This window comes from Lactuca serriola, chromosome 1 (assembly GCF_051521515.1).
Source record: "Lactuca serriola cultivar US96UC23 chromosome 1, Lser_US96UC23_V15, whole genome shotgun sequence".
Classification (NCBI taxonomy): domain Eukaryota; kingdom Viridiplantae; phylum Streptophyta; class Magnoliopsida; order Asterales; family Asteraceae; genus Lactuca; species Lactuca serriola.
In genome coordinates, this window is record NC_136408.1 from 201,933,584 (window position 1) to 201,957,071 (window position 23,488).

Here is a 23,488-nt window from a genome sequence, read left to right on the forward strand (position 1 = left end):
AGGAAGATTCGAATTTACCTTCTAAAGGTATCAATAAACTCCTAAATTTATGTGATTTATTTTAATTTAATTGCAAATTAGATACGTGAAACATTTACGTAAGAAAATATAAGGGCAAAAGGGTAATTCAACTTAAGAAACTAGAAAAACATTGGGCTGGAAAAGCAATTCAACAATAGATATTGAGATGACACGTGTACTAAATTGATTTTTTTTACATGATACTTCCATATTTTATCCTAAGGCTAAATAAAAAATTTAGTATGGATAATGTTCATCAGAAGGGTAAATCGGTAATGTAATTTAAAAATGGATCAAATCGGTTGTCGCTACTATTTCTGTTTGTTTGATTATCTCTACTTGGTTACTATTTATAACCTTATTGTCGAATATAATAACTTCATATTATACCATTTTTAGGAATATACTTTAAAGTACATTGTTATACCATTTTTAATAGTAACCTGTTGTGATTTTTTTCATGTTTTAGATGTCTCTTTTAATTTATTTTTTATTCACTATTAAGGGGATGAATTTTATAAACAGTTTAATCTAGAAAAGGTTAAACTATAATTATTCAAATATTATATATTTATGTACAGTAAATACAACCATTCAAAGATTGTTTTCTATGACTAACAAAATTATGTTTCTATTTTTCAAATCTCATAAAACATTACATAAGGTTTATTTTAGCTTAACATATTACATCATTCAGACTAGATTAAGTTAAACAAAACAACAATGTATAACTTTTCATATTAAATGTTTAACCTATTAACTTGGACTCAATCCTTAACAACATCTACAAACTGCAATGGCTATGTAATTTTTTTTTTACAAATTATAGCAACATACTTACCATGAAAAAAAATTAAAATAAAACTTAGTAACAACAAATATACAACACTTAATATCAACATTCTTGCCTATCGGTTGCTCTAAATATTAATACATGAACCACATCAAAAGTAGGCTAAGAAGTTAGAATCTAAATTTGGAATGATATTATTTCCTTGAATATTAGATTTACGGTATTATAGACAAAATTTTTATTTGATTATTAAATTTTCTATGTGGTCGTATTTATATGGTAGAATCAAATTTTATAATTACAAGTAACATTTTTTTTATTAAACTTTGTATGTAGGTATGAAACAATAATAAGTATATTTTTGAAGGGACATTGTTCAAAATAATTTGCATAATCTAAATACATGTTAATTTAGTTCATTTCCTACACTTTCCTGTGACATTGGATTTTTTTTTTGTCATGTTACATTCAAAAGATAGGTTATTAGAAGATGCATCTTAGATGTTTGACGAAATGTCTCAAAGAATCTGACAAAAGTTCTCTATGCTCACCTCACAACCTGGTATAAATTTTTGTTTTTTTTTTTCTAGATTTTTAGCATCATGTGTTTTTGTTTTTTGCAACTTTTTAGTGTTACATGTTTTTCTTTTGTCTTGTCCTCAGGTTTTTCTATCCCTGTTAGGGCTTCATTTTTATATTTATTGTAAACTATCGATTCAATCTATTGCACTTTGTTATGACTTTTATCAATGTGATAGGATTCTAATAAACTGTCTATTTCTTGATATTTTAAAAAAAGATGTTCTAACTGTATTACCATCTACGACTGTGGTATTCTATTTTATTGATTAAGCGATCTATTATTTGGCTATGATGGTTTTTACGGATTATGTTTGACCTGATAATTGTTCCTATCATCAAAAAATACATCCAACAAAAAGTGAAATACGATTTTTTAAATTAATACCCTCATCTAACTATAAAAGATATTTTTTTCAACTTTGATGGCATGTAACTGAGTTTTGGCTGAAATTATCAGTTTTTCGGCATATAACAGATTATGACTTAAATAATGATATTATATATTTTGGCAATCTGGTTTTCTTCGGTACTTAAATTATTTTGCAGAAAGTGGTCAAATTTGGTATTATTGATCTCACAAAAGGCGAGTCTCATGTCTTTTTTAACGTATCCATTGAGTTTAAATGGTTTTTTTTGTCTATATTTGTTTTAAAAAAATGTTAAATCTTGATTTAATGAATGTAAGTCAGTAGGTATTAAAGGTGCAAGAAGAGAAAATTATTAAATATGAGATGATCATAACTATGTCAAGCCAAAATAAAATTCTAAAGTAACAAATACTAAATTCAAAAGCTAGACACTTGTAATGCAGAATACATATTATGTTTCCTAAATAAATAACCAAAAACTAACATCTTCCACAAATAAATTACATTTGAACTAACATCAATAAATTATGATTACATTATCTTAATTTTTAATTATACATTATAGAGAGTCGGTTAATATATAGTCAGTATTTTTGTGTTCGTATCAGTTTTGAACTACAAAAACTATATTCAAATAATAAAAATGAAATGGAACATATACGATGGTAATAATGCGAAAATAACCTTCAAATTTGGTTTGATACAAAAAATTTGTCTGAAACTTATTTCTAAAAGCAATAAGAAATAACAACGAACTTTAAAGAATAAATGAGAAATTGCAACAAACTTTTCAAAACTATCAAGAATGTATAATACAGGATGATAATAATGCTAAAAAACACCGAGTTTGGTCTGGTGCGAAAAAACAATTTTATATGATAGTAGGATTGTAGTAATACTAAAAGAACATATATGTTTTTTATCTGTTGCAAAAATGGTCGAAACATACTTCTAAACCGGCAAGAAATAGCAACGAACTTCTAATTCATCTTGAATAACCATTTAATAGCTATATGTAAGAGATATGAATACTCAGCAGTTAAGACCATAGACCTTACTCAAATGTTCGCAAATGTCTTGAAGTAAGCATTTCTTTTTCCATTATTTTATCATTATCATAAAAAAAAAAAAGACATTCTCATGTGTTTCAGTTGTTTAATTCGTATCATAACAAGTAAGTTGTGTGCCAATTATGTATTTTGACATTTTCAATAAATCATGGACAATATGTAAATCAAACAAACATAATTGTTTTTATATATTTTTGTTAGAGTTTCTTTATATTTAATATTGTTGGGGGGGGGGGGGGTAGGGGGGGGTATGTGTTTCGTTTCCAATGAACATAAATAAGTTGCTATTTTTTGAAATAAACAATTATATTTCGTAATATAACCATAAAATAATAATGTATTTTGAAAATACATTTTCACATGTTGGATTATACTTGCGTACACCTGTTTTCACTCATGGTCAGTTATGTAGTTGTTTCCCGTGTCATAAGTAAAAAAAGTTTGAAGTTACTTTGTGACGAGGAAGGTCGTTCACTTAATAAAAAAAATATTGTCTACAGAGAGGTCCTTCGACGACTATATATATTTATCGATTTCAGTGTATTTTCTATACATTTCAATAATATTAATAACACTGATTTTTTTTTTAATTATTTTGCAATATCTATATACATTTATATTTTATTTATAAGTCCTCGCGTTTAACGCGAGTCATAATCTAATTTTCAATAAAAAGAAGATGACTTTGTCGATAACCGACCCAAAGTAGTTGAATTTTTTATGCGGCAATAAACCACAAATCTAGAATTCTAGATCGACCAACAAGAATGTCAAATTTAAGATGTTGACACAAATATTTCACAAAAGGAAAAAACATATAACAAAATAACAAATCAAAAAATATCTATTTATTTATTTATTTTTTTTTGTCCTATAATATATATAACCACCAACTTGATAGGATCTATTTTGGTATAGGTTAGGCCGAAATCCCATTTTTCAAGGAGAGTTATTTTACATTAATGGGATATAATCTTTAAGGCCAAAATGTATCTAGAACACCAAAAGTAAAGCTATACCAGGATTTTGTAGCCCTTGAGAGTTGAGAGTTGAAACCCATTTGGCCATTGGGCAACTAGTGGCCTAAAGCCCAAATTTTGCAGGTTCTTACATAAATTCCCATGGTTGCTGACCTGTTTTCGGAACTTCCAAAGCTCTCCAACGGCACACACAAAGACAGCGATATAATTCAGCTTAGTTATTATCGAAGCTTTATTACCATATATAACCAACCAAGGTGTGAGTAGGAATTCGAAAGATTGATTGTTCAAGGTTTTTGCAGATCAGATAGGTCAGTGACACTCAACCCTTGTTTATAATCGTAAATTGTCCTTCCGATTTGGTGCATTGCATTTGATCGTGGTTTTGCTTTCATAACTATGCGAATTTATTGTTACCTTGATCTAAGTTCAGGTTTATCGCTGTGGGTTTTAGGGTTTAACTAAACGTTGCTGATTTGTGTGGTTTTTGTTCATGATATCAAGTTGTTTTCTTCGAATTCAAAACTGAAATGATTTTGTTCAAGTTCGGAGTAAATGCACCACTCTGAAATGAAATTTATGATCTTTTGGTGAATCAAAGCAGCTCACTGGCGTTTTCAAATAGAAAACTAAAATGAGTTTTTTCAAGCTTATGTAACGAATATTTTGCAAGAATGATGTTTTCGAGACTTGAATCCATGGTCTTTTGGCCATAGTTGCCCAAAAGCTTATTCCCTTTTGTTATCTTGAAAAACTATAGAAGATTTCAAAGATATCAAGTTTGATCATTATTAGATCCAAGAAATATCAACTTACCTTCATTTCTTCCTATTCCAACATTACAGTTTGAAAATTTTATACAAAATTCTTTCTTGGACCAAATGAACCATTTGAATAAAAGTAAATGATCATGTTACCCTTCTTTAACACCTCCTATAACAATTCATTTACTTTCATGACTGCAGTTTTTGATATTCAACATATAGCGAAATGGCAACTGCGACTTCAAACATGCATGTTGCTATAGCAAAACCCTTCACTTTTGCTTCATGTGAAGTTTCAAAGCCAAGTGTTGCAGTTTTCAGCAGTGGGATTAAAGAGGCGCCATGGATGAAGCTTAAGAGCTCTTGTCACATCTCTTCAACACATGTAATATCTCAGAAAATTGCACCCAACACCCTGAAATTTAACCGAATTGTCACAAAAGCAATGTCTGAGTCAAACGACACAAAACCCCTCCCTGGATTGCCTGTTGATCTCAGAGGTTAGATTTCCAATCTTGTTTTCTTTTGTCTAAATGCAAGAAAAAGTAATTTGCTTTCTTTTATTTCTTTCTATTAAAGCATTATACTTCCAATTTTATTTATTTATTGAATGAAAAACATGATTGATTTTATGAAATTATTTGTAGGAAAAAGAGCATTCATTGCTGGAATAGCTGATGATAATGGATATGGATGGGCAATAGCAAAATCTCTAGCTGCTGCTGGAGCTGAAATCCTTGTTGGCACGTGGGTCCCGGTAAGAATTTATTAAAATTGGTTAAATGCAAGAAATAACAATGTACTTTCATTGATTTTTTATTATTGTAATTGAAAGCATCCTACTTTCATTTCTTCCTGTTAATTTTACATCACAAATTATAGCAATTCCATGATCTAAATACAAACTAATTTCATTTCTATGATTTGTAATTTTTTCAAAGTATTAAGAAAAAAAATGTTTTTTTTTTGTTGTTGATGAATGTTCATTTGTTGTAGGCACTCAATATTTTTGAGACAAGTCTTCGAAGGGGAAAGTTTGATGAATCACGTGTGTAAGTCTCTACTTTCTACCAATTATTTTTAATAAATATAATTATAAGTTTTTTTTCTTTTTTTTTTGACTTAATACAGAAAGAATGACTTAACAGAGAAAGTCAAGGAAATGAAACTTTCCCCTTTAAGCCTAACTTTTTACAAATTTGCCCTCATTTATTTTTCCTTCCATTACACCATTGGTCTTTTCAAATTTTCTCTTATTACTAATAAGGTTGAAAAATATCCAATTACGCCATTTTAGCACTGAAATTTGCTTTGTATGAATTGCTAAAAATAGTAAGATTTTCAAAGTACAACTGTTGTAATAGGAAGAAATGAAAGTAAGATGCTTTAATAAACAAATCAACAAAATTTTATTGCTATTTCTTGCATTTATAACAAAAAAAAGGTCTAAAGCAAGAGTGTGATTTTTTAACTAACTAGTAAGTGTTTTTTTTATTATTATTTTTTTTAGGTTGCCAGATGGATCTTTGATGGAAATTACTAAAGTTTATCCATTAGATGCAGTTTATGATTGCCCTGAAGATGTTCCTGAAGATGTATGTTTAATTTTCAAGATAATATTCCTCCAAATTTTTTTGCATTATAAGCATCATATCGTATATTTACATATGTATCTATTTATATTTTATAATAATACTAAATTATGCAGGTAAAAGCAAATAAACGTTATGCTGGATCCTCAAAATGGACTGTTAAGGTATGAATTCCCCTATTATCTATGATGAGGATGAGGAAGGGTATTTACGTCTTTTTGTTAAAACTTGTTGAATAATTGGCTTTTGTATTTATGTTATGCAGGAAGTTGCTGAATCTGTAAAAGAGGACTTTGGCACCATTGATATTCTTGTGCATTCACTAGCTAATGGACCCGAGGTATTTTCTAATATAATCTTATTGTTTTTTTTGTAAATTCCAAAATTAATTAATTATAATTAACAAATGTACAAAGTAGAGTTAAAATTAAACATTCTATTTACATGTAATATAAAATTTTCTTATGACAAACCCTTATTTTTTATCCATTTGCTTGTTCTTTCTTGTATTAAGTAATAAAGAAACAATACTGTTGAGGGTATTTTGGTAATTAAACAATTCACAAACAGGTAAGCAAACCACTATTGGAGACATCAAGGTATGGGTATCTTGCAGCTATCTCAGCATCCAGCTACTCTTATGTATCTTTACTCCAGCATTTTATCCCAATAATGAACCCAGGTATTTATTTTTTATTTTTTTTTATTCTTCAAACTACAAATATAAATAAAAAAAGTTATATATTTCTAACATTTATAGTTGATATCTTTTATGTAAACAGGGGGTGCTTCAATTTCTTTAACCTACATTGCATCTGAAAGAATCATACCAGGGTAACTAACAGCTTATTATTTACTAATTTGCCCTTATTTTGTTTTTCCTTAAATATTTTAAAATCATTTATCTGTTCAGAGAACATTTTATAATTGTATTTTTTTTTATGATGCAGATATGGTGGAGGTATGAGTTCAGCCAAGGCTGCTTTAGAGAGTGACACAAAGGTTAATAATTTATTTTTATTTTTATTTTTTTTAATTTTTATAATAATGGTGGTGTTTTTTTTTTTTTTTATAAGAATTCCATTAACTGTGATTGGTCATCACTTTATTTTCAGGTACTTGCTTTTGAAGCTGGAAGAAAACATAGAGTCAGAGTGAACACTATATCTGCAGGTAATTACAGATTACACTTTTGCCCTTTTAATGTGATATATTGTTGTTAATTAATTAATTAATTAAATATGTTTTAACAGGACCATTGAGAAGTCGTGCTGCTAAAGCTATCGGATTCATTGATATGATGATTGATTATTCATCCGAGAATGCACCTCTAATGAAAGAGCTATCTGCAGGTCAGTTCAGTTGTGTTAAATGACCATTTTACCCTTGCATGAAAAATATATATAAGTATGTTGCTATTATGGGTCCTATTTTTAGTCCATGCTTGCTAAGCACAAGCACAGTACAACTCGTTCTTCCCTAATATTGCTAGTAAAATGACCATTTTACCCTTGTAGGGTTTTAAAAATTAACTGTAGTAAATGACGATTTTACCCTCGTGTACTAATAGTGTGATAAAAAATGGAATTAAGCACAAGCACATGCATGGTACAACTTGTTCTTCCCTATTCTTGCTAGGAAATTGACCATTTTACCCTCGTATGGTTTTGAAAAATTAACTGTAGTAAATGACGATTTTACCCTCGTGTACTAATAGTGTGATAAAAAATGGAATTAAGCACAAGCACATGCATGGTACAACTTGTTCTTCCCTATTCTTGCTAGGAAATTGACCATTTTACCCTCGTATGGTTTTGAAAAATTAAATGTAGTAAATGACGATTTTACCCTCCCATACTAATAATGTGATAAAAAAAATGGAATTAAGCACAAGCACATGCATGGTACAACTTGTTCTTCCCTAATCTTGCTAGGAAAATGAGCATTTTATCCTCGTATGGTTTTGAAAAATTAAATGTAGTAAATGACGATTTTACCCTCGCGTACTAATAGTGATTAAAAAAATGGAATTAAGCACAAGCACATGCATGGTACAACTTGTTCTTCCCTAATCTTGCTAGGAAAATGAGCATTTTATCCTCGTATGGTTTTGAAAAATTAAATGTAGTAAATGACGATTTTACCCTCGTGTACTAATAGTGTGATAAAAAATGGAATTAAGCACAAGCACATGCATGGTACAACTTGTTCTTCCCTATTCTTGCTAGGAAATTGACCATTTTACCCTCGTATGGTTTTGAAAAATTAAATGTAGTAAATGACGATTTTACCCTCGCATACTAATAATGTGATAAAAAAAATGGAATTAAGCACAAGCACATGCATGGTACAACAACTTGTTCTTCCCTAATATTGCTAGGAAAATGACCATTTTACCCTCGTATGGTTTTGAAAAATTAAATGTAGTAAATGACGATTTTACCGTCGTGTAGTAATAGTGTGATAAAAAATGGAATTAAGCACAAGCACATGCATGGTACAACAACTTGTTCTTCCCTAATATTGCTAGGAAAATGACCATTTTACCCTCGTATGGTTTTGAAAAATTAAATGTAGTAAATGACGATTTTACCCTCGTGTAGTAATAGTGTGATAAAAAATGGAATTAAGCACAAGCACATGCATGGTACAACAACTTGTTCTTCCCTAATATTGCTAGGAAAATGATCATTTTACCCTCGTATGGTTTTGAAAAATTAAATGTAGTAAATGACGATTTTACCCTCGTGTAGTAATAGTGTGATAAAAAAATGGAATTAAGCACAAGCACATGCATGGTACAACAACTTGTTCTTCCCTAATATTGCTAGGAAAATGACCATTTTACCCTCGTATGGTTTTAAAAAAAAATTAAATGTAGTAAATGACGATTTTACCCTCATGTAGTAATAGTGTGATAAAAAAATGGAATTAAGCACAAGCACACGCATAGTATTCTTCCCTAATCGTGCTAGTAAAATGACCATTTTACCCTTGTATGGTTTTAAAAAAATTAAATGTAAGTAAATGACGATTTTACCCTCGTGTACTAACAGTGTGATAAAAAAAATGGAATTAAGCACAAGCACATGCATAGTGTTCTTCCCTAATTTTGCTAGTAAAATGACCATTTTACTCTCATGTGCTTTTAAAAAAATTAAATGCAAGTAAATGACAATTTTACCCCTCGCATACTAATAAATGGAATTAAACAGAGGAGGTGGGAAACGCGGCTGCTTTTTTGGCGTCCCCATTGGCTTCAGCCATCACAGGGACAGTTCTGTATGTGGACAACGGTCTGAATGCAATGGGAGTTGGAGTCGATAGCCCGGTGTTTAAGGATTTGAACATTCCAAGAGACAACAACAAAAGTTAGAAAATAGCGAGTCAACTCATTGAGAGCACATTTATGTTTTCGCTTTTTTTTTATTTAAGTAAAACTTGTGTAATGGATTTTCGGATAGTTGAGTTGAGTTGAGTTGAGTTGGGATTCTCATTCGGAGATATTGGTGTTTAAACTTAGCTACTCTTTCTTGACTTAATTCGGTAAAACTATATATAAAGAGTATCCGTTTAAATAAAACATAAGCATTTAGGTAATGCATTAAGAAATGTATTTTGAGCTTTCATATGAGAAAAGTAATTGCTCATTCGTCTTATTCTCTTATTAAGAGATGACAACTTGAAATCCATTGAGGGACAATGTGCGCGCTTTAATGGTTGTCTTATGCAAAGTGACAAAAAACGAGAAAATCATGCATAACAGCAAGAGGTATTTTTGGTTTCATAGCAACGAGGTGCTATAAAATCCTCAATAGAGTCCAATGGGTCAATAATATTAAGCTTTATCTGTGAATGAAGTTCTAAATGAGTTAATTTTGCAATCCATAGAGGGTTAACAGTAGCCTTGTTGTTCGTTTGTCTCGATGCAATTTATGCATTTTGATTAAAATTAAAATACTCTCTCATCTTCTATGAATGTTGATCTAGAGTAATATATCTCTACTTGCAAAACTCTTTAACACCTAGAAAATCATTACCATTATGATCAAATTGCAAACTCTATACAAGCAAATGTTATGCGATCATATGAATGAATTCTAAGTCGTTTAAAATTGGGGAACAAATTAGCAAATACCTGCCTAAATAAAGGAAACTACAATTAGAAAACGTATCATTGACAAGCCTCGAAGTCGCGTCTATTTGTTGTATCTCAAACAACAAACATGTCACCTAATTCCTTAGCCATTGGCAAATCCAATATATTGGATGGACCCCACTTGGAATTGGATTTCATCATATATTTTAATGAGTTAAACTCATATTTTGGTAAAATAACATTTTTTGTCACTCTATTTTGCTGAAAACCCCTCTTTTGCATCATTTTTTTTCCCTGTAAAAACCCCCAAAAAAATCTCATACTTTCAAAAATTAAAATAAAGTAAAGTCTCTCGCGTAGCCACCCGTTGTTTCTACATTTGCTTCATTTTAATAAGGAATCACAATTACAAAAAATCCAAATGTCACTTTTGGATTTCCAAAACATTTGTTTTTTCACAAAATGTATAAAATTTATGCCCTCCATGACATATATCTTACTAGTTTCAACAATAGAAATCGAAGTGTCCATAAATATATTCTTGAAAGCAATTGTTTCTACAGCAAATCTATAGAAAAATCTCAGTATTTTGGAAAAAATTGTAATAAAGTCCTAAGTTTTATTTTTTGAATAGAAAAGTACCGACTTTTTAACTTTTTGAATAGAAAAGCTCATGAAACCGGTTAATTTATTCACTTTAGTCATTTTTGACCTGTTCAGCAGGTCATAGGACCAAATCGTTAATTTTTCCAAAATAATGAGACTTTTCTGCAGATTTCGTCAAAACTTATATATAATATATAAACGTATTTCTTTTACGTATTTATATCTATTATTACGTACTTTTGTATTTTTTTTAAGTTTTTATATGTATATGTTTATGTATTTTAAATGTATGAACATATTTTTTTATGTATTTATATATATTTTTAAGTATTTACACAATTGTTTATGTATTTTTATGTATTATGTATTTATTTATATTTTTACATATTTATGTCTTTTTGTAAGTTGTTATATGTATATGTTTACATCGTTTATGTATTTTAAATTTATAAACATACTTTTTAACGTATTTATATACATTTTTTAAGTATTTTATAAATTTTTTATTTATTTTGATGTGTTATTGTTTTATATATATTATGTATTTATGTATTTTTTAAAGTTTTTTTTTATATAGATGTGTATGTATTTTTATGTATTTTAAATGCATAAACGTATTTTGTTACATGTTTATATGTATTTTTAAGTATTTTATATACTTTTATGTGTTATTTTATGTATTACGTATTTATATGTATTTTTATATATTTATGTATTTTTTTTAAAGTTTTTTATATAGATGTTTATGTATTTTAAATGTATAACTGTATTTTTTTTTTACATATTTATGTATTTTTTACTTCAAGTCGTCTTCACCATTTCATAAAATTTATATGACTTTTTCGAGTATGTTTAAATGGTTTTCCTACATACCCATATATTTTAAGCTATTTTCATTAGCTTATCTTGAAATTAAACATCGAATGGAAAAAGCTTAAAATATATGGGTATGTAGTAAAACCATCTAAACATACTTGAAAAAACTTTGCGAATTAAATGAAATGATGAAGATGACTTGAAGTAAAAAAAATACATAAATACCTAAATACAATACGATTAAACATGAAAAATACATAAAAATCTATATAAAAAACTAAAAAAAAATACATAAATACATACAAATACATAATACATAAAAAACACATAAAAATACACAAAAAATATGTAAAGTACTTAAAAAAATACATATAAATACGTAAAACAATACGTTTATACATTTAAAATACATAAAGTTCTATAAAAAAAATTTTAAAAATACACAAATACGTAATACATAAAAAAACACATAAAAATTACATGAATTGTCCCTATGGTTTGGATTAATTTGCGTGTTTGGTCCCTAACTTATTTTTTTAACTCGGAAAGTCTCTATTGTTTGTTTTTGTTATGCGCTTGATCCATTTCTTATCTAAAAAGACTATTATTTAAATAGAGAAAAATAATGGGGTAGGTAATGTAAGGTGAGGGGGGTTAGGTTGAGGGTGTGTTTATTTAAATAAATTAAAAAATCAATGGCAAAATAGTTTTTTTAGGTAAGACAGAGACCAAACGCGTAACAAAAACAAACAGTAGGGACCTTCCGAGTTAAAAAAAATAAGTTAGGGACCACACACGCAAATTACCCTAAACTGTAGTGATTTATGAACATGGTTTGACATGCGGAATTAAAGAACACACAATGAACATGGTGATTTTGGTGGTTAAGAGATGCATTCGATTATGTATGGTGTTACACAAAAAGGGATCTAGATTTAAATCTACATAAATAACACACACACACACATTCAATGTTACATCTCTCAAGCACCCCTCTACGAGTGGTATGAACCCACCTTATATAGATGTGTTTACTTGTCTCTCTCTCACTCTCTATCTCATAAGTCAAAAGGCTAATGCACCACATGCAAGTGGGTTTTACAAAATTCAACACATTTACAAAGTCATATATGGATAACTTTGCACCCAACATAAACCATAGGGACCATTCGTGTAATTTACTCAAAAAAATATGTAAAATACTTAAAAATAGATATAAATACGTAACAAAATAACACATAAAAATACATTAAAAAAATATGTAAAATGGTTTAAAATACATATAAATAAGTAAAAAAAATATGTTTATACATCTAAAATACATAAAAATACGTAAATATATACATATAAAAACTTAAAAAATACACAAATATGTAAAAATAAATATAAATACATAAAAAATATGTTTATACATTATATACAAATTTTGATGAAATCTGCAAAAAAAATCCATTATTTTCGAAAAATTTACAATTTAGTCTCATAACCTGCTGAACAGGTCAAAATAGGCTAAAATGAATAAGTTAGTCGGTTTCTTGGGCTTTTCTATTCAAAAAGTGAAAAAGTCAGGATTTTTTTGTTCGACAAATAAAATTTAGGACTTTATTAAAGATTTTTCCAAAATATTGAGACTTTTTTTTGAAGATTTCCCTTGTTTCTATATTAGTATGCAATATCAATTATCTTTCGAGTATGGTCTCACTATCGCATCAACTCAACAACTATATATTTTTAACAAATTCTTAATTATTGAATAATAGAATAACATGAATATAATTATTTATAATTTAAATAAACAATAATTATTAATATATATTATTCAAATAATAATAAATTTTTAATTAAACTAACTAAACATTTCAAAAATATTAACATCGGAAAAGCACTTTATCTTACTCTTAGTTATAATATATAAACAATTGATTTTAAAAATATAAAAATTAAAGGATATCTAATTTATAAATACATTTATATAATAAAAAGTTAATATATTAAGTATATTAAATAAAAAATAAAAAGAATTAATATTATTACAAGTCTTTCAAGTTCTAAAGATGTAATCATAAGACCATCCGCATCATCTCTTTCAAACATAATTTGCAATATCACTAAGCAAGTATTTAATGTCACTTAGTACTTAGTCTTTCTATATTCGAAAGACTTGGCAAGTGTTTTTATATTATTACTAGTTTATAACCCTTGGGAACCACGGTTATAAAATTAATCAAACTTTTATAGTAAAAACTCAAAATTATTAATAAGGTATTTTAAATAAATTATTAATTTAAGAGATATTTTTATTAGTTATGTGGAATTATAATCATTGATTCAAATAAATATATAAAATTAATTTTTAATATATATTAGATATTTTTTATTTGTGAATTAATGAAAACAATAATTTAAAATTTAAAATTTAAAATAGAATCACATTAATGAGGATGTCTAATAAATTTAAAATAGAAAATTAATAAATTGATAAGTGGCAACACATTAATTAAAATGTCTAATATGATGACACATGACAAAAGAGCTGCTCTTTTATTAGTATATGAATTTTAATCTAATAATCATATTTAAATATTAAAAACCAAAATGTTTTGCCATTATTTTATCTTTCTAAAAATTAATAGATATGTTGAGTTGGCTCACCATTTGCTCAATATTATTACTAGTCTTAAAGGTTAAAGACAGAGATTCGGTTAGTATAAAAAATAAACAATTTTAAACTTCAATTCCAATAATTACCAACCTTGTATTGATATATTTTTCGCACGGTTGATTGCATACATATATATGCTATCGTGTATCAATTTTTTTATTCAATTTATACAACAAAATAATGTTCATAATCATGCTTCGAAATATTATTAAAATAATGGGATTTATGTCTTTGTTTGTAATGCATTGAACTGAGAGTAAAATTAATATCAAGAAAACAAATATTACAACTTTTTGTCCACCTAAATAAATAATTTAAAAAACACACACACACACATACAATCTCACTTTCTTTCCAATATGTGAAAGACATAAATACCCTTCTCACCTTCTCATCATCAAATATTGAAAGTAACATTCAACCATTTTGAAATCTAAAGTGGATAAACAAGCATCAATTTCCATATTGTATAGCCAACAAAGGGTAACCCCCAAAAAAGACTTAGAGAAAATTTTGTTTTAGTATCCAACAAATTTGCTTGTAATAAGCAAAAGGATGATGTTATTCATACAAGAATCCAAGAACATGTTTTTATTTGAAAACCAACACATAAAACAAGACTTAGTCATGGGGATTGAGATGTTCATTAGTAGTTGGAATTGTAGAAATTTTTGAGAAATGGAGATAATCCTTCATCCTTTGTATCCACATCTTGAACAAGCCCTTTATTACCAACCACATATTGGCCAATAATATGATGTCGTTGCTTTGCATGTTCTGTTATGTTGCTTAGCTCTTCCATTCCCTTGAATAGCAGCATATCAATCACCTACAAAATGACCATTTTACCCTTACACTCCCAATAAAAAACAAATGTCACAATATTCATCAATTTTAACATGAGAGGAGTATTATCAATTATGTTCAATTATCAATACATCAAATAACTTTTACTTGAATAATCGATAAGTTGATAATTTTTGCCATTTAGACTTTTTTATTCGGAATAAATATGGTAGTCATTTTACATTAAACAATTATTCTAGACAGATGTGTAGATCACTATCAAATACCTCAACATAGGTTTTTGAAAGAAATTTCTCCAAAATGAGTTTCTCAAAATTTAAAATTTTTAGTTTTTTCTCTTTTCATTCAACATGCATTTCTCAAATTTTCATTCTTTCTCTTTTCAAAAGAATTTCTCAAACAAATCAAGGAAGATGAGGTTTTTGGAAGGACCAATTAAAATAAGTTAATAAGAATTATACACGAGTAAGTATATAAAAAAAATAGATAGATTAGGTAATATGTAATGATAAGATCATAAGAATAAAGGATTAAATCATTAAAGAAGCCAAAAAGAGAGGGAAAGTACTTATTTTGGGTGTCAAGTTAGGTTCTTTTTTTTGTTATAATGATTTTTATGTTTTTGAAGGAATGCTTGCTCTTTGGAGGAATGGAGTGTAGTTTTGTTTGTTAATGAAAGAAAATTTTGGTTGTTTAATGGAGGGAAAAAAACTAAATATGAAGCTTATATGTAGAGATATTAATAGGAGAAGGAATGGAATGGTTGATTCCAATAAAATAGTCATTAAGTTGACTAAACTCCCTAAATCCATACAAGTAAGCCTTCCAACTTAGGCTACATACTCCCAACAAATCCAGGATGATAAAGATGTTGCAACGAAACCTTAGTGAGCTAATTTTCATTTAAATGATTTTTACTAACAGGAATTTGTAAGTGAATTACTTGAAAAGGACCAAGAAATGAGAAGAGTAGAGGATAAATCTTTAAAAAGATGTATACAATACAGCATTCTAGATGGCATAACCATTAAAACCCTTTAGGCATTTGACAAAATCTATAAAGCTTCAAGACTCTTAAGAAGTAAATAAACAACTTATAGCAAAATATAACTAATAAAGCTTTACCTTATCAACTTAAAGCTACGACATTTTACATACACGATTAGTATAGCTCAAAACGACAATGACAGAAATTGACTGAAGTCCAGTGGGAGGAACATTACTCTAAATCCCCAAAACACCAAAACCCCTACAGAATTTTGAAATCCAAACATACCCATCAAATAAATAGCTAGAACCACAAATTTACCTAGTCTCTTACCTAGATTGGAGATGTACAACAACAAAAATGAAATTAAAGGCGATATGGGGTTAGGAGATACCTTAGGGTTAGTGATATGGGCGTTCTTGCGGATTTGGGCGGCGATGGTGGAGCGAAGCTCAGAAGGGTTTACAACATCGTATAGGTTATAAATATCCATGATCGAAGGAATAGATCTGCAAGCTGCACGGAAGAAATCAAAAGTTCGATGCCTAGCTTCTTGCAAATTCGCAGAGTTTGGTGGAACCTTCACTCTCATCGCGAACGCCATTTTCTCTTTCTTGTTTACTTTCGATTCGTCGCTCCAAACGAAAACAAAGCAGTGAGGAGGCGGATCAATGTGGTGTGTCGCAAGGCTGATCTTCCAATTGGTCTTTGTTTGTTATATTTACCTTAACAGCCCTTAAAGTTTCTTTGTTGTGCAAAAACACTCCTTCTTAATGAACTTAATGCAAACACCCCTTCTTTTTTCAATTATGTCTTTTCTTTTGCTTGCTGCAAAATTCCATAAAAACCACTATCATTTTATATTTCTTTGTTTAACTACTGAGAAAATATTTTTTTTCCTGATTTAATAATTCAGACTTTGGAATTAAAAAAAAAAAAACCGACAAAACCATGAATTTTGGAGAAACTGACTAAAATTTGCAATTGTTAACCGTCTAATAGTTTTTTTTTTTTTTTATCATTTAGCCATAAAAACTATAAATAGTGTGGGGCCATTTTAATTTTAATAAATAATAAATAGTAAACAATAAATAAATAAATTATGAATTAAATTATTAAAGAAAAATAGTATTTTTTTTTTATATCATGGGAAGAGGAACAACGCAACAAAAGCATAATAGCATATGAACTATCGATAAAGAAAACATTCAATGCTTTTGTTAAAATTATTAAATCAGGAAAAAAAAATTTCTCGGTAGTTAAAGAAATATAAAATGACAGTAGCTTTTATGTAATTTTGCAGCAAGCAAACGAAAAAAGGCATAATTGAAAAAAGAAGAGGTGTTTGCATTAAGTTCATTAAGAAGGGGTGGTTTTGCACAACAAAGAAACTTTAAGTGAATAATTGAACTTAAAATCTTGCACAATATTTTTTTTCTACAAATTTAACTATAAAGTCATTCTGTTTGCATTAAAATGCCTTTGTTAAAATTCAAACAACAGGTGTCTCAAATATGACAAAGAACAAAGTAGACGCACATAACAAAATTATAAAAATGGTCCGTTGTCAAATTTATGTGTTTTTGGTCTAAAACGAAATGTTGGTGTACCACTTGTTTAAAACTGGATCTTTCTTTTATTTTTAGTCTCTATCTTCTTAAAAAGACCATTATGTCCTTATATTTTGTTTTTCCATTTTTTTATTATCTATTTTTATTTATAAAAAAAAAAAAAAAAAAAAAAAGAAAACCACCATACTCGTTTTCCTTTCCCGTTCAGACCCTTAGCCTATTCCCAAATTACAAAAAAACTGGTTGTTGTCTACAACCTTGATCGCAGAACCTCCACAGTCGTCGGTGCATCTACACTCATCTTCCACCATCGGCAATCTCCTCCACCGCCTCCCCCTCCCTCCTTTAGCCTGTCGAAGCCTTCTTGATGGGGAATGGATTTCTAAAACCATTTTCAATTTTTTGGATCTGAGGGGGGCAATTATTGGAATTGAAAAGACTTGAAAAGATTTGCAGGCTTTGATATTGGTTGCAAGTTGCAGGTTTGTTCTTGATTTTGATTTGGTACGGTTTGGTGTTGAATTTTAGTTTGATTTGAGGATATAAGTTTGTGGTTGTCAGAGATGAAACGTGAAAAGTGGTATGAGATGGTATTGGTGGGTAGAGGTTAATCGAAAATGGTTGCTGATGAGAAGAGGTTGAAAAACACACATACACATATTATACCTACTGTGCCCACCCCTTCTCTTTATCCCTCTTTGGACCCTTTTTGTTCATAGATACATGTACTTAACACACACATACACACACTAGTATAAATCGATAATAAAAAAGATCACATTCCCATCTTATTCGAACAGAAATCAAACAACAATGAAAAAATCGAGCATAAATAGAGAACATTCTTAAATTGCTGAAATCCTCTAAGTTCTTGAAGTGCTTCGATGTATTCCATATTCAATCTAATATTTTTTCACTTCTAATTTTCTAGTTATTGTGCTTTGATTTCCACATCGAGGAGACAAAATTAAACAGATATTGATGGTGTTGACGGGTGGTAGTGGTTGTGATTGGAATGTGAATGTTGGCTTTTAGTCGCTTCTATGGTGGAGATGAAGATATGGTGGCAACAATTGATTGAAGATTTTGAGGTTATAGTGGTTGACGATGGTGGATTGAAGTTTGGTGGAGAGAGAGAGAGAGAGAGAGATATGTTGACTAAAGGGAGGTGGGGTGGGTTTTTTGGTTTTTTTTTTAATTAATTAAATGAAATTTAAAAAAAAATCAGTTAAGGGCATAATTGTCATTTTAGGTAGGTTATGAACTAAACCCACAAGAAAATGATAATCATAAGGACCAAACCACACAAAGTATCTAAAATTGGACCACACTTGTAACACCAAAATTTTTTGGACCAAAACCTTTTGGACCAAAACCACAGAATTTTGTCAACCACAAAGATCATTTTTGCAATTTTGTCAACATAATATTATAAAAAGTTCAAAAGGGTGTTCAAAAATATCTGAATCCGAAAATCTCATCCATACATTATCTAAAATTTCAAATATCCAATTGTAAGCACCCTTTCTTTGGCTTAGCTAGTAGTGCTCTACATTAGATCAGGGTTATTTTAGTCATTTCACTTTTTTGGTATAATAACTAATGTAATAGATCACATCACATCTCCCCACATTCAGCGATAATGCATGGCAGTTTAGGGCGGTTATTTGGTCCTGTCGCCACATTCTCAATTTTCCTCACCACCAAAAGACCATCACCAAGAACTCTCTGAATATAAATAAATAAATAAATAAATAGCAATTAAAGTGTTTATTTACTTTCATTTAAATACAAAAATTGCTATAATAGGGTAAACTTTTTGAAGCATAATGTTTTATCAAGAAAAATAAATCAAAGTACAATAATACTATTATTAGGTAGATTTTTCAATGTGTTAATAGGAAAAGAATTGCAAGTAGAATGTTGAAATAGAAAGAAATGAACATAGGATAATCTAATACACATCATATCTTATATTTTTGTGTTTTTTCCGGATTAAACCTCAAATTTATTTTTTGCGTGAAAAAAACCTTGTATTTTTTTCCGAAAAAACCCTCAACCTTCCAAATGCTTCAAAATAAACCCTCAACTTTTTTAGTTTTTCTTGAAAAAACCCTCACATTTTACAAATTTTTTAGGCAAAAAATGACTAAAAGGGCCATATCGGAAAAAATAAAAAAACACAAAGCCTTTTTCAGGTAAAAGAATAAATTTGAGGTTTAATCTGGAAAAAAAAACACAAAAATATAAGGTCTTTTATGAGATTAACCCAAAAAATAATGTTGAGGTTTAATCCAGAAAAAACACAAAATATAAAGTCTTTTATGAGATTAACCCTATAAAGTATGTTGCATTTTCTTGCATTTAGCCCTAATATTTAAAAGAAAAAAAAAAGGTTTGATGTCACTAATGAAAATTGTTTCATATTTGAATGACATTTGCTATAAAGTACATGGTAAATTTTTCAAACTATGATGAAAGTAGTTATTATTTATTTATTTAATTTCATTTTGCAGAAGGTGAAAAAAGGAACATACCCCAAATACCACATGCTTATTGTCAAGCCAATCACATTTAGCACAAGTCAAAAAAAACTGCAAAAGAAATAAAAAAACATTACAAGGTAATTCTTTATTACAAATAATATGTCATATTATTTTAGTAATAAATATTATAAAGAAAATAAAAAATTACAAGTACCTGGCACCCATTAGAATTTGGTCCACTATTGGCCTGCAAAGATTATAAAAAAAAATGCATAAATCATGTGATATTATGATCAATATTATAAAACCATATCAACTTCGGTAAAAATATCAAATATTAATCTAAAAAAAATACCTTTTTTTACAAAAGATCTATTTTTTGGGGATAGAAACCGAATTTCTTCTGTTTGATTTCAGTTTTAGGCAAAAACCGAATTCCTACATTTACGCTATGGTTTTTCAATTGAATATCATTCCAATGTTTATCTCTATGAATACATGTATGCTTCCTATTCTCAAGGGGTGTTATATAAAAGTTGCTTAAGTTTATTGATTTATTCTTCAACAAGTGTACTCCATCAATTTAACAAATAAAAAAGAAAGAAAACAAGAGAATATAAACCAAATTCTACATAGAATGAGTAACAAAAATATAATGGTGAAATTTTACTTACCATTGACAAAAGACCAGGTCCAGTATGTTTAGCAATAAAATTTTCATCTTCAAATTTACTTCCATATATGGATACACATCCACTGCCATCCCCCTGCATACAAGTCTTCCTTTATTATTTTCTAATTCTTTTCTTCCTTTCTGATTATAAGCAAATTCATTGTGTAAATTACTTATTATCATGAATTCATGATGTTTCTTTCTTTAAAGTAACAGATACATAATTTGAGCATCAACAGTTGAGATACTAAGAAGTAGATAAATAAATAATTGTCATTCAACTTCAGGAATTCCATTAGCTTTATAGTCACACTTGAAGATAAAATGGAATGAATAGTGAAGCATAATGTATGGAAAGAAAAGAAACAAACCTTTAAGAAATCACCAGCTTGTATCATAAAATCCTTGATTATCCTATGAAATTGGCATCCTTTGTATCCAACAGGTAGTCCAGATTTCCTGCAGAATATCCAGTAGATAAAGTAGATAACAAATTAGTAGAAAGGACTTGATAACATGGAAGAAAAAAAATTGAGGGTAGAAAAGATGAATTGTGTAAAACTATTCACAAACCAATTTCTTTAGTAAAAAGAATAGTCATGTTTTACAGGTTATCAATTATGTCACTCATATCTTTTGTAATTCCATATGAAATGTGAAACTCTTTCCACTTTGGAAGGGTGTCCAAATGCCATGAATATGAACATTTCAAATAATTTTGATTGTTATGAAGTTTAAAGCCTAAAGACAAGTCTAAAACCCTAACCCAACAAAATTGAATGCATAAAAAGGACTGTAACATTGAAGAACATAGAAAGGGAAGATATAGATACCACTACCATCAAAGAAACAATTTAAACAATAACAATCATCAAAGTAATACTCGTAATCTGCCATAGTTACAGGAACTTTTGATTTTAATGATTCAACCCTAAGTCCTTTATTAGACTCGAAATCCACTTTTGATATTTTGAAAACTTTACCTCAGAATTCTATCTATCGTAATGACTTTGTCGTTTACTACGATTATCAATTTTGTTCTTGGTTTTTTGTATCATGAGAATTCAACATAAAGCAACATATTTGAGACCTAAAAGTGGATTTTAGTATCGAGATGGATGGAGCAATGGAAATAATTGTTTAATAAAAAAAACTCTATAGAAGAAGTAACTTGCCTATACTCTCCGGTACAGAACTGCCGGAAGTTCTCGGCCGTTTTAGGAACGATGTCGGCGAAGAGCTCCATCTTGATACGGCCGGCGGGTATGCTTCCGATGGTTACGTCGAAGAAGACGATCGGGTTCCTAGCATTTGGAGGCCTCTGGTGCCACTCCACTCCCCCGCCCGCTCCTCCCCCTGCTATTCCACTCGCCATTCTCTTCTGCTTCTGCTTCGACTATGTTTCCTGTTTGTTCTTCTAAAACCCTGTTTTAAGTCTAACCAATTATTTGGGACAAAATGTGCCAAATAAGATCGCAACCTACTTGATTTTTTATTTAAGGATCGCCCTTCTCTAGTTTTAGCAAACAAAAAAGGAATATTTTTTTGGGATTTTAAAATTTAGTCATAGAAAAACAAAAAATTTCGGCTATAAACATACATTTCGCGGAGCTCCCCTCTACGAGCTCCACGGACCGACGAATGCTCCGCGAAATCAGGGTGTTTTGGTAAATTCGTCTCTCCCCTCATTATAAAAACGGGTCTCCTCTTTGATCCCCTGCTCCCTCAACTTCAATTCAATTCTCCGCATCGACAGCAACTCCCCTTCTTCCGTCGGTAACCCTCGTCGGCATCCCTTTCTCCTGACATCGACTTCAACCTCACTTTGGAACACATTTTTCGGCGACAACAGATTGATCGATATTTCCCCAACATTTCCGCCGATGGATATGGCTCCTGGGTAATCCGTTTTCACGTTCTTTATATTAATGTTTCCTTTTTTCATATTGACTAGATTTATGATTAAAATGGTATGAATATGCAATTCATAACCTGCAAATAGGCGCAAATGGAACTGAAATGGATTTGAAATTGCGAATATCCATTCCGCGGAGGGATAGGTCACTCTACATAGGGCGCTCCGCGGAGTGACCTATACTCTCCGTGGAATGACCTAATATTTAATTGAAATGGTGAAGATCCATTCCATGAAGGGGATAGGTCACTCTACATAGGGGTTTCCGCGGAATGACCTATACTCTCCACCAGATTTGACCTAAAATTCCATTTTTCCTTTTTTTGGCCCTTTTATATCAATTAATTTCAAAATGAACCTTTTATAGAAATTAATTTGAAAGTACATTGCTATTTAATGTTTAATGTAAATTGATGTGAATGGTATAATTGGGTATTTTTTTAATTTTATAATGTAAATTGAAATTACGTTGCTATTTATTACCTTAACCGAATTTACTATGTAATTTTAAAACCTTGTTTTTATTTTCAGTTACTAATGTTTTATATTAAATTAAATGAATATGTTTTGTAGCACAATGATCTCCAACAAAAAGCTGATTTAACTTTAAAATGCGTGGTCGGTACAATCAGTAAAGACTATTTTTCGCGGCTAAGTCAATCACAACGAGCATTATTTGAAGCTTCATCATTTGG

General features: G+C 29.3%; 3 protein-coding genes across 3 annotated transcripts; 1 reads left to right on the plus strand and 2 right to left on the minus strand.

The window, feature by feature from the left end:
• The first annotated feature begins 3,843 nt into the window (after positions 1 to 3,843).
• On the plus strand, positions 3,844 to 9,674 carry LOC145103090 (enoyl-[acyl-carrier-protein] reductase [NADH], chloroplastic-like). The gene is made up of 13 exons (XM_079040634.1): positions 3,844 to 4,125; positions 4,780 to 5,078; positions 5,226 to 5,335; positions 5,575 to 5,630; positions 6,089 to 6,173; positions 6,287 to 6,334; positions 6,436 to 6,510; positions 6,741 to 6,852; positions 6,953 to 7,004; positions 7,121 to 7,172; positions 7,286 to 7,343; positions 7,424 to 7,522; positions 9,386 to 9,674. Exons 2-13 carry the CDS (start codon positions 4,805 to 4,807, stop codon positions 9,544 to 9,546), a joined length of 1,182 nt encoding a protein of 393 aa, XP_078896760.1. The 5' UTR covers positions 3,844 to 4,125; positions 4,780 to 4,804; the 3' UTR covers positions 9,547 to 9,674.
• A 5,118-nt stretch (positions 9,675 to 14,792) lies between these two features.
• LOC145103101 (LYR family of Fe/S cluster biogenesis protein) lies at positions 14,793 to 16,837 on the minus strand. Its single transcript, XM_079040644.1, has 2 exons — positions 16,543 to 16,837; positions 14,793 to 15,182 (listed from the first exon to the last, which is right to left on the minus strand). Exons 1-2 carry the CDS (start codon positions 16,750 to 16,752, stop codon positions 15,000 to 15,002), a joined length of 393 nt encoding a protein of 130 aa, XP_078896770.1. The 5' UTR covers positions 16,753 to 16,837; the 3' UTR covers positions 14,793 to 14,999.
• A 2,286-nt stretch (positions 16,838 to 19,123) lies between these two features.
• On the minus strand, positions 19,124 to 22,323 carry LOC145103110 (Cyclophilin-like peptidyl-prolyl cis-trans isomerase family protein). Its single transcript, XM_079040654.1, has 6 exons — positions 22,054 to 22,323; positions 21,250 to 21,337; positions 20,880 to 20,972; positions 20,420 to 20,452; positions 20,257 to 20,313; positions 19,124 to 19,447 (listed from the first exon to the last, which is right to left on the minus strand). The coding sequence occupies exons 1-6, from the start codon at positions 22,251 to 22,253 to the stop codon at positions 19,337 to 19,339; spliced, it is 582 nt and encodes a 193-aa protein (XP_078896780.1). The 5' UTR covers positions 22,254 to 22,323; the 3' UTR covers positions 19,124 to 19,336.
• Positions 22,324 to 23,488: the final 1,165 nt, after the last annotated feature.

Bases quoted from the DNA above. Each gene is read 5' to 3' on its own strand.
- LOC145103090 (XM_079040634.1), top strand. From the start codon at position 4,805: ATGGCAACTGCGACTTCAAACATGCATGTTGCTATAGCAAAACCCTTC. The intron at 5,631-6,088 runs GTAAGTCTCTAC...TATTTTTTTTAG, and splicing joins AAGTTTGATGAATCACGTGT to GTTGCCAGATGGATCTTTGA. The intron at 6,174-6,286 runs GTATGTTTAATT...TAAATTATGCAG, and splicing joins CTGAAGATGTTCCTGAAGAT to GTAAAAGCAAATAAACGTTA.
- LOC145103101 (XM_079040644.1), bottom strand. From the start codon at position 16,752: ATGGCGTTCGCGATGAGAGTGAAGGTTCCACCAAACTCTGCGAATTTG. The intron at 15,183-16,542 runs GTATCTCCTAAC...GTCATTTTGTAG, and splicing joins CCCATATCACTAACCCTAAG to GTGATTGATATGCTGCTATT.
- LOC145103110 (XM_079040654.1), bottom strand. From the start codon at position 22,253: ATGGCGAGTGGAATAGCAGGGGGAGGAGCGGGCGGGGGAGTGGAGTGG. The intron at 20,973-21,249 runs GTTTGTTTCTTT...ACTTGTATGCAG, and splicing joins AAGCTGGTGATTTCTTAAAG to GGGGATGGCAGTGGATGTGT. The intron at 20,314-20,419 runs GTACTTGTAATT...TTTCTTTTGCAG, and splicing joins CAAATTCTAATGGGTGCCAG to TTTTTTTTGACTTGTGCTAA.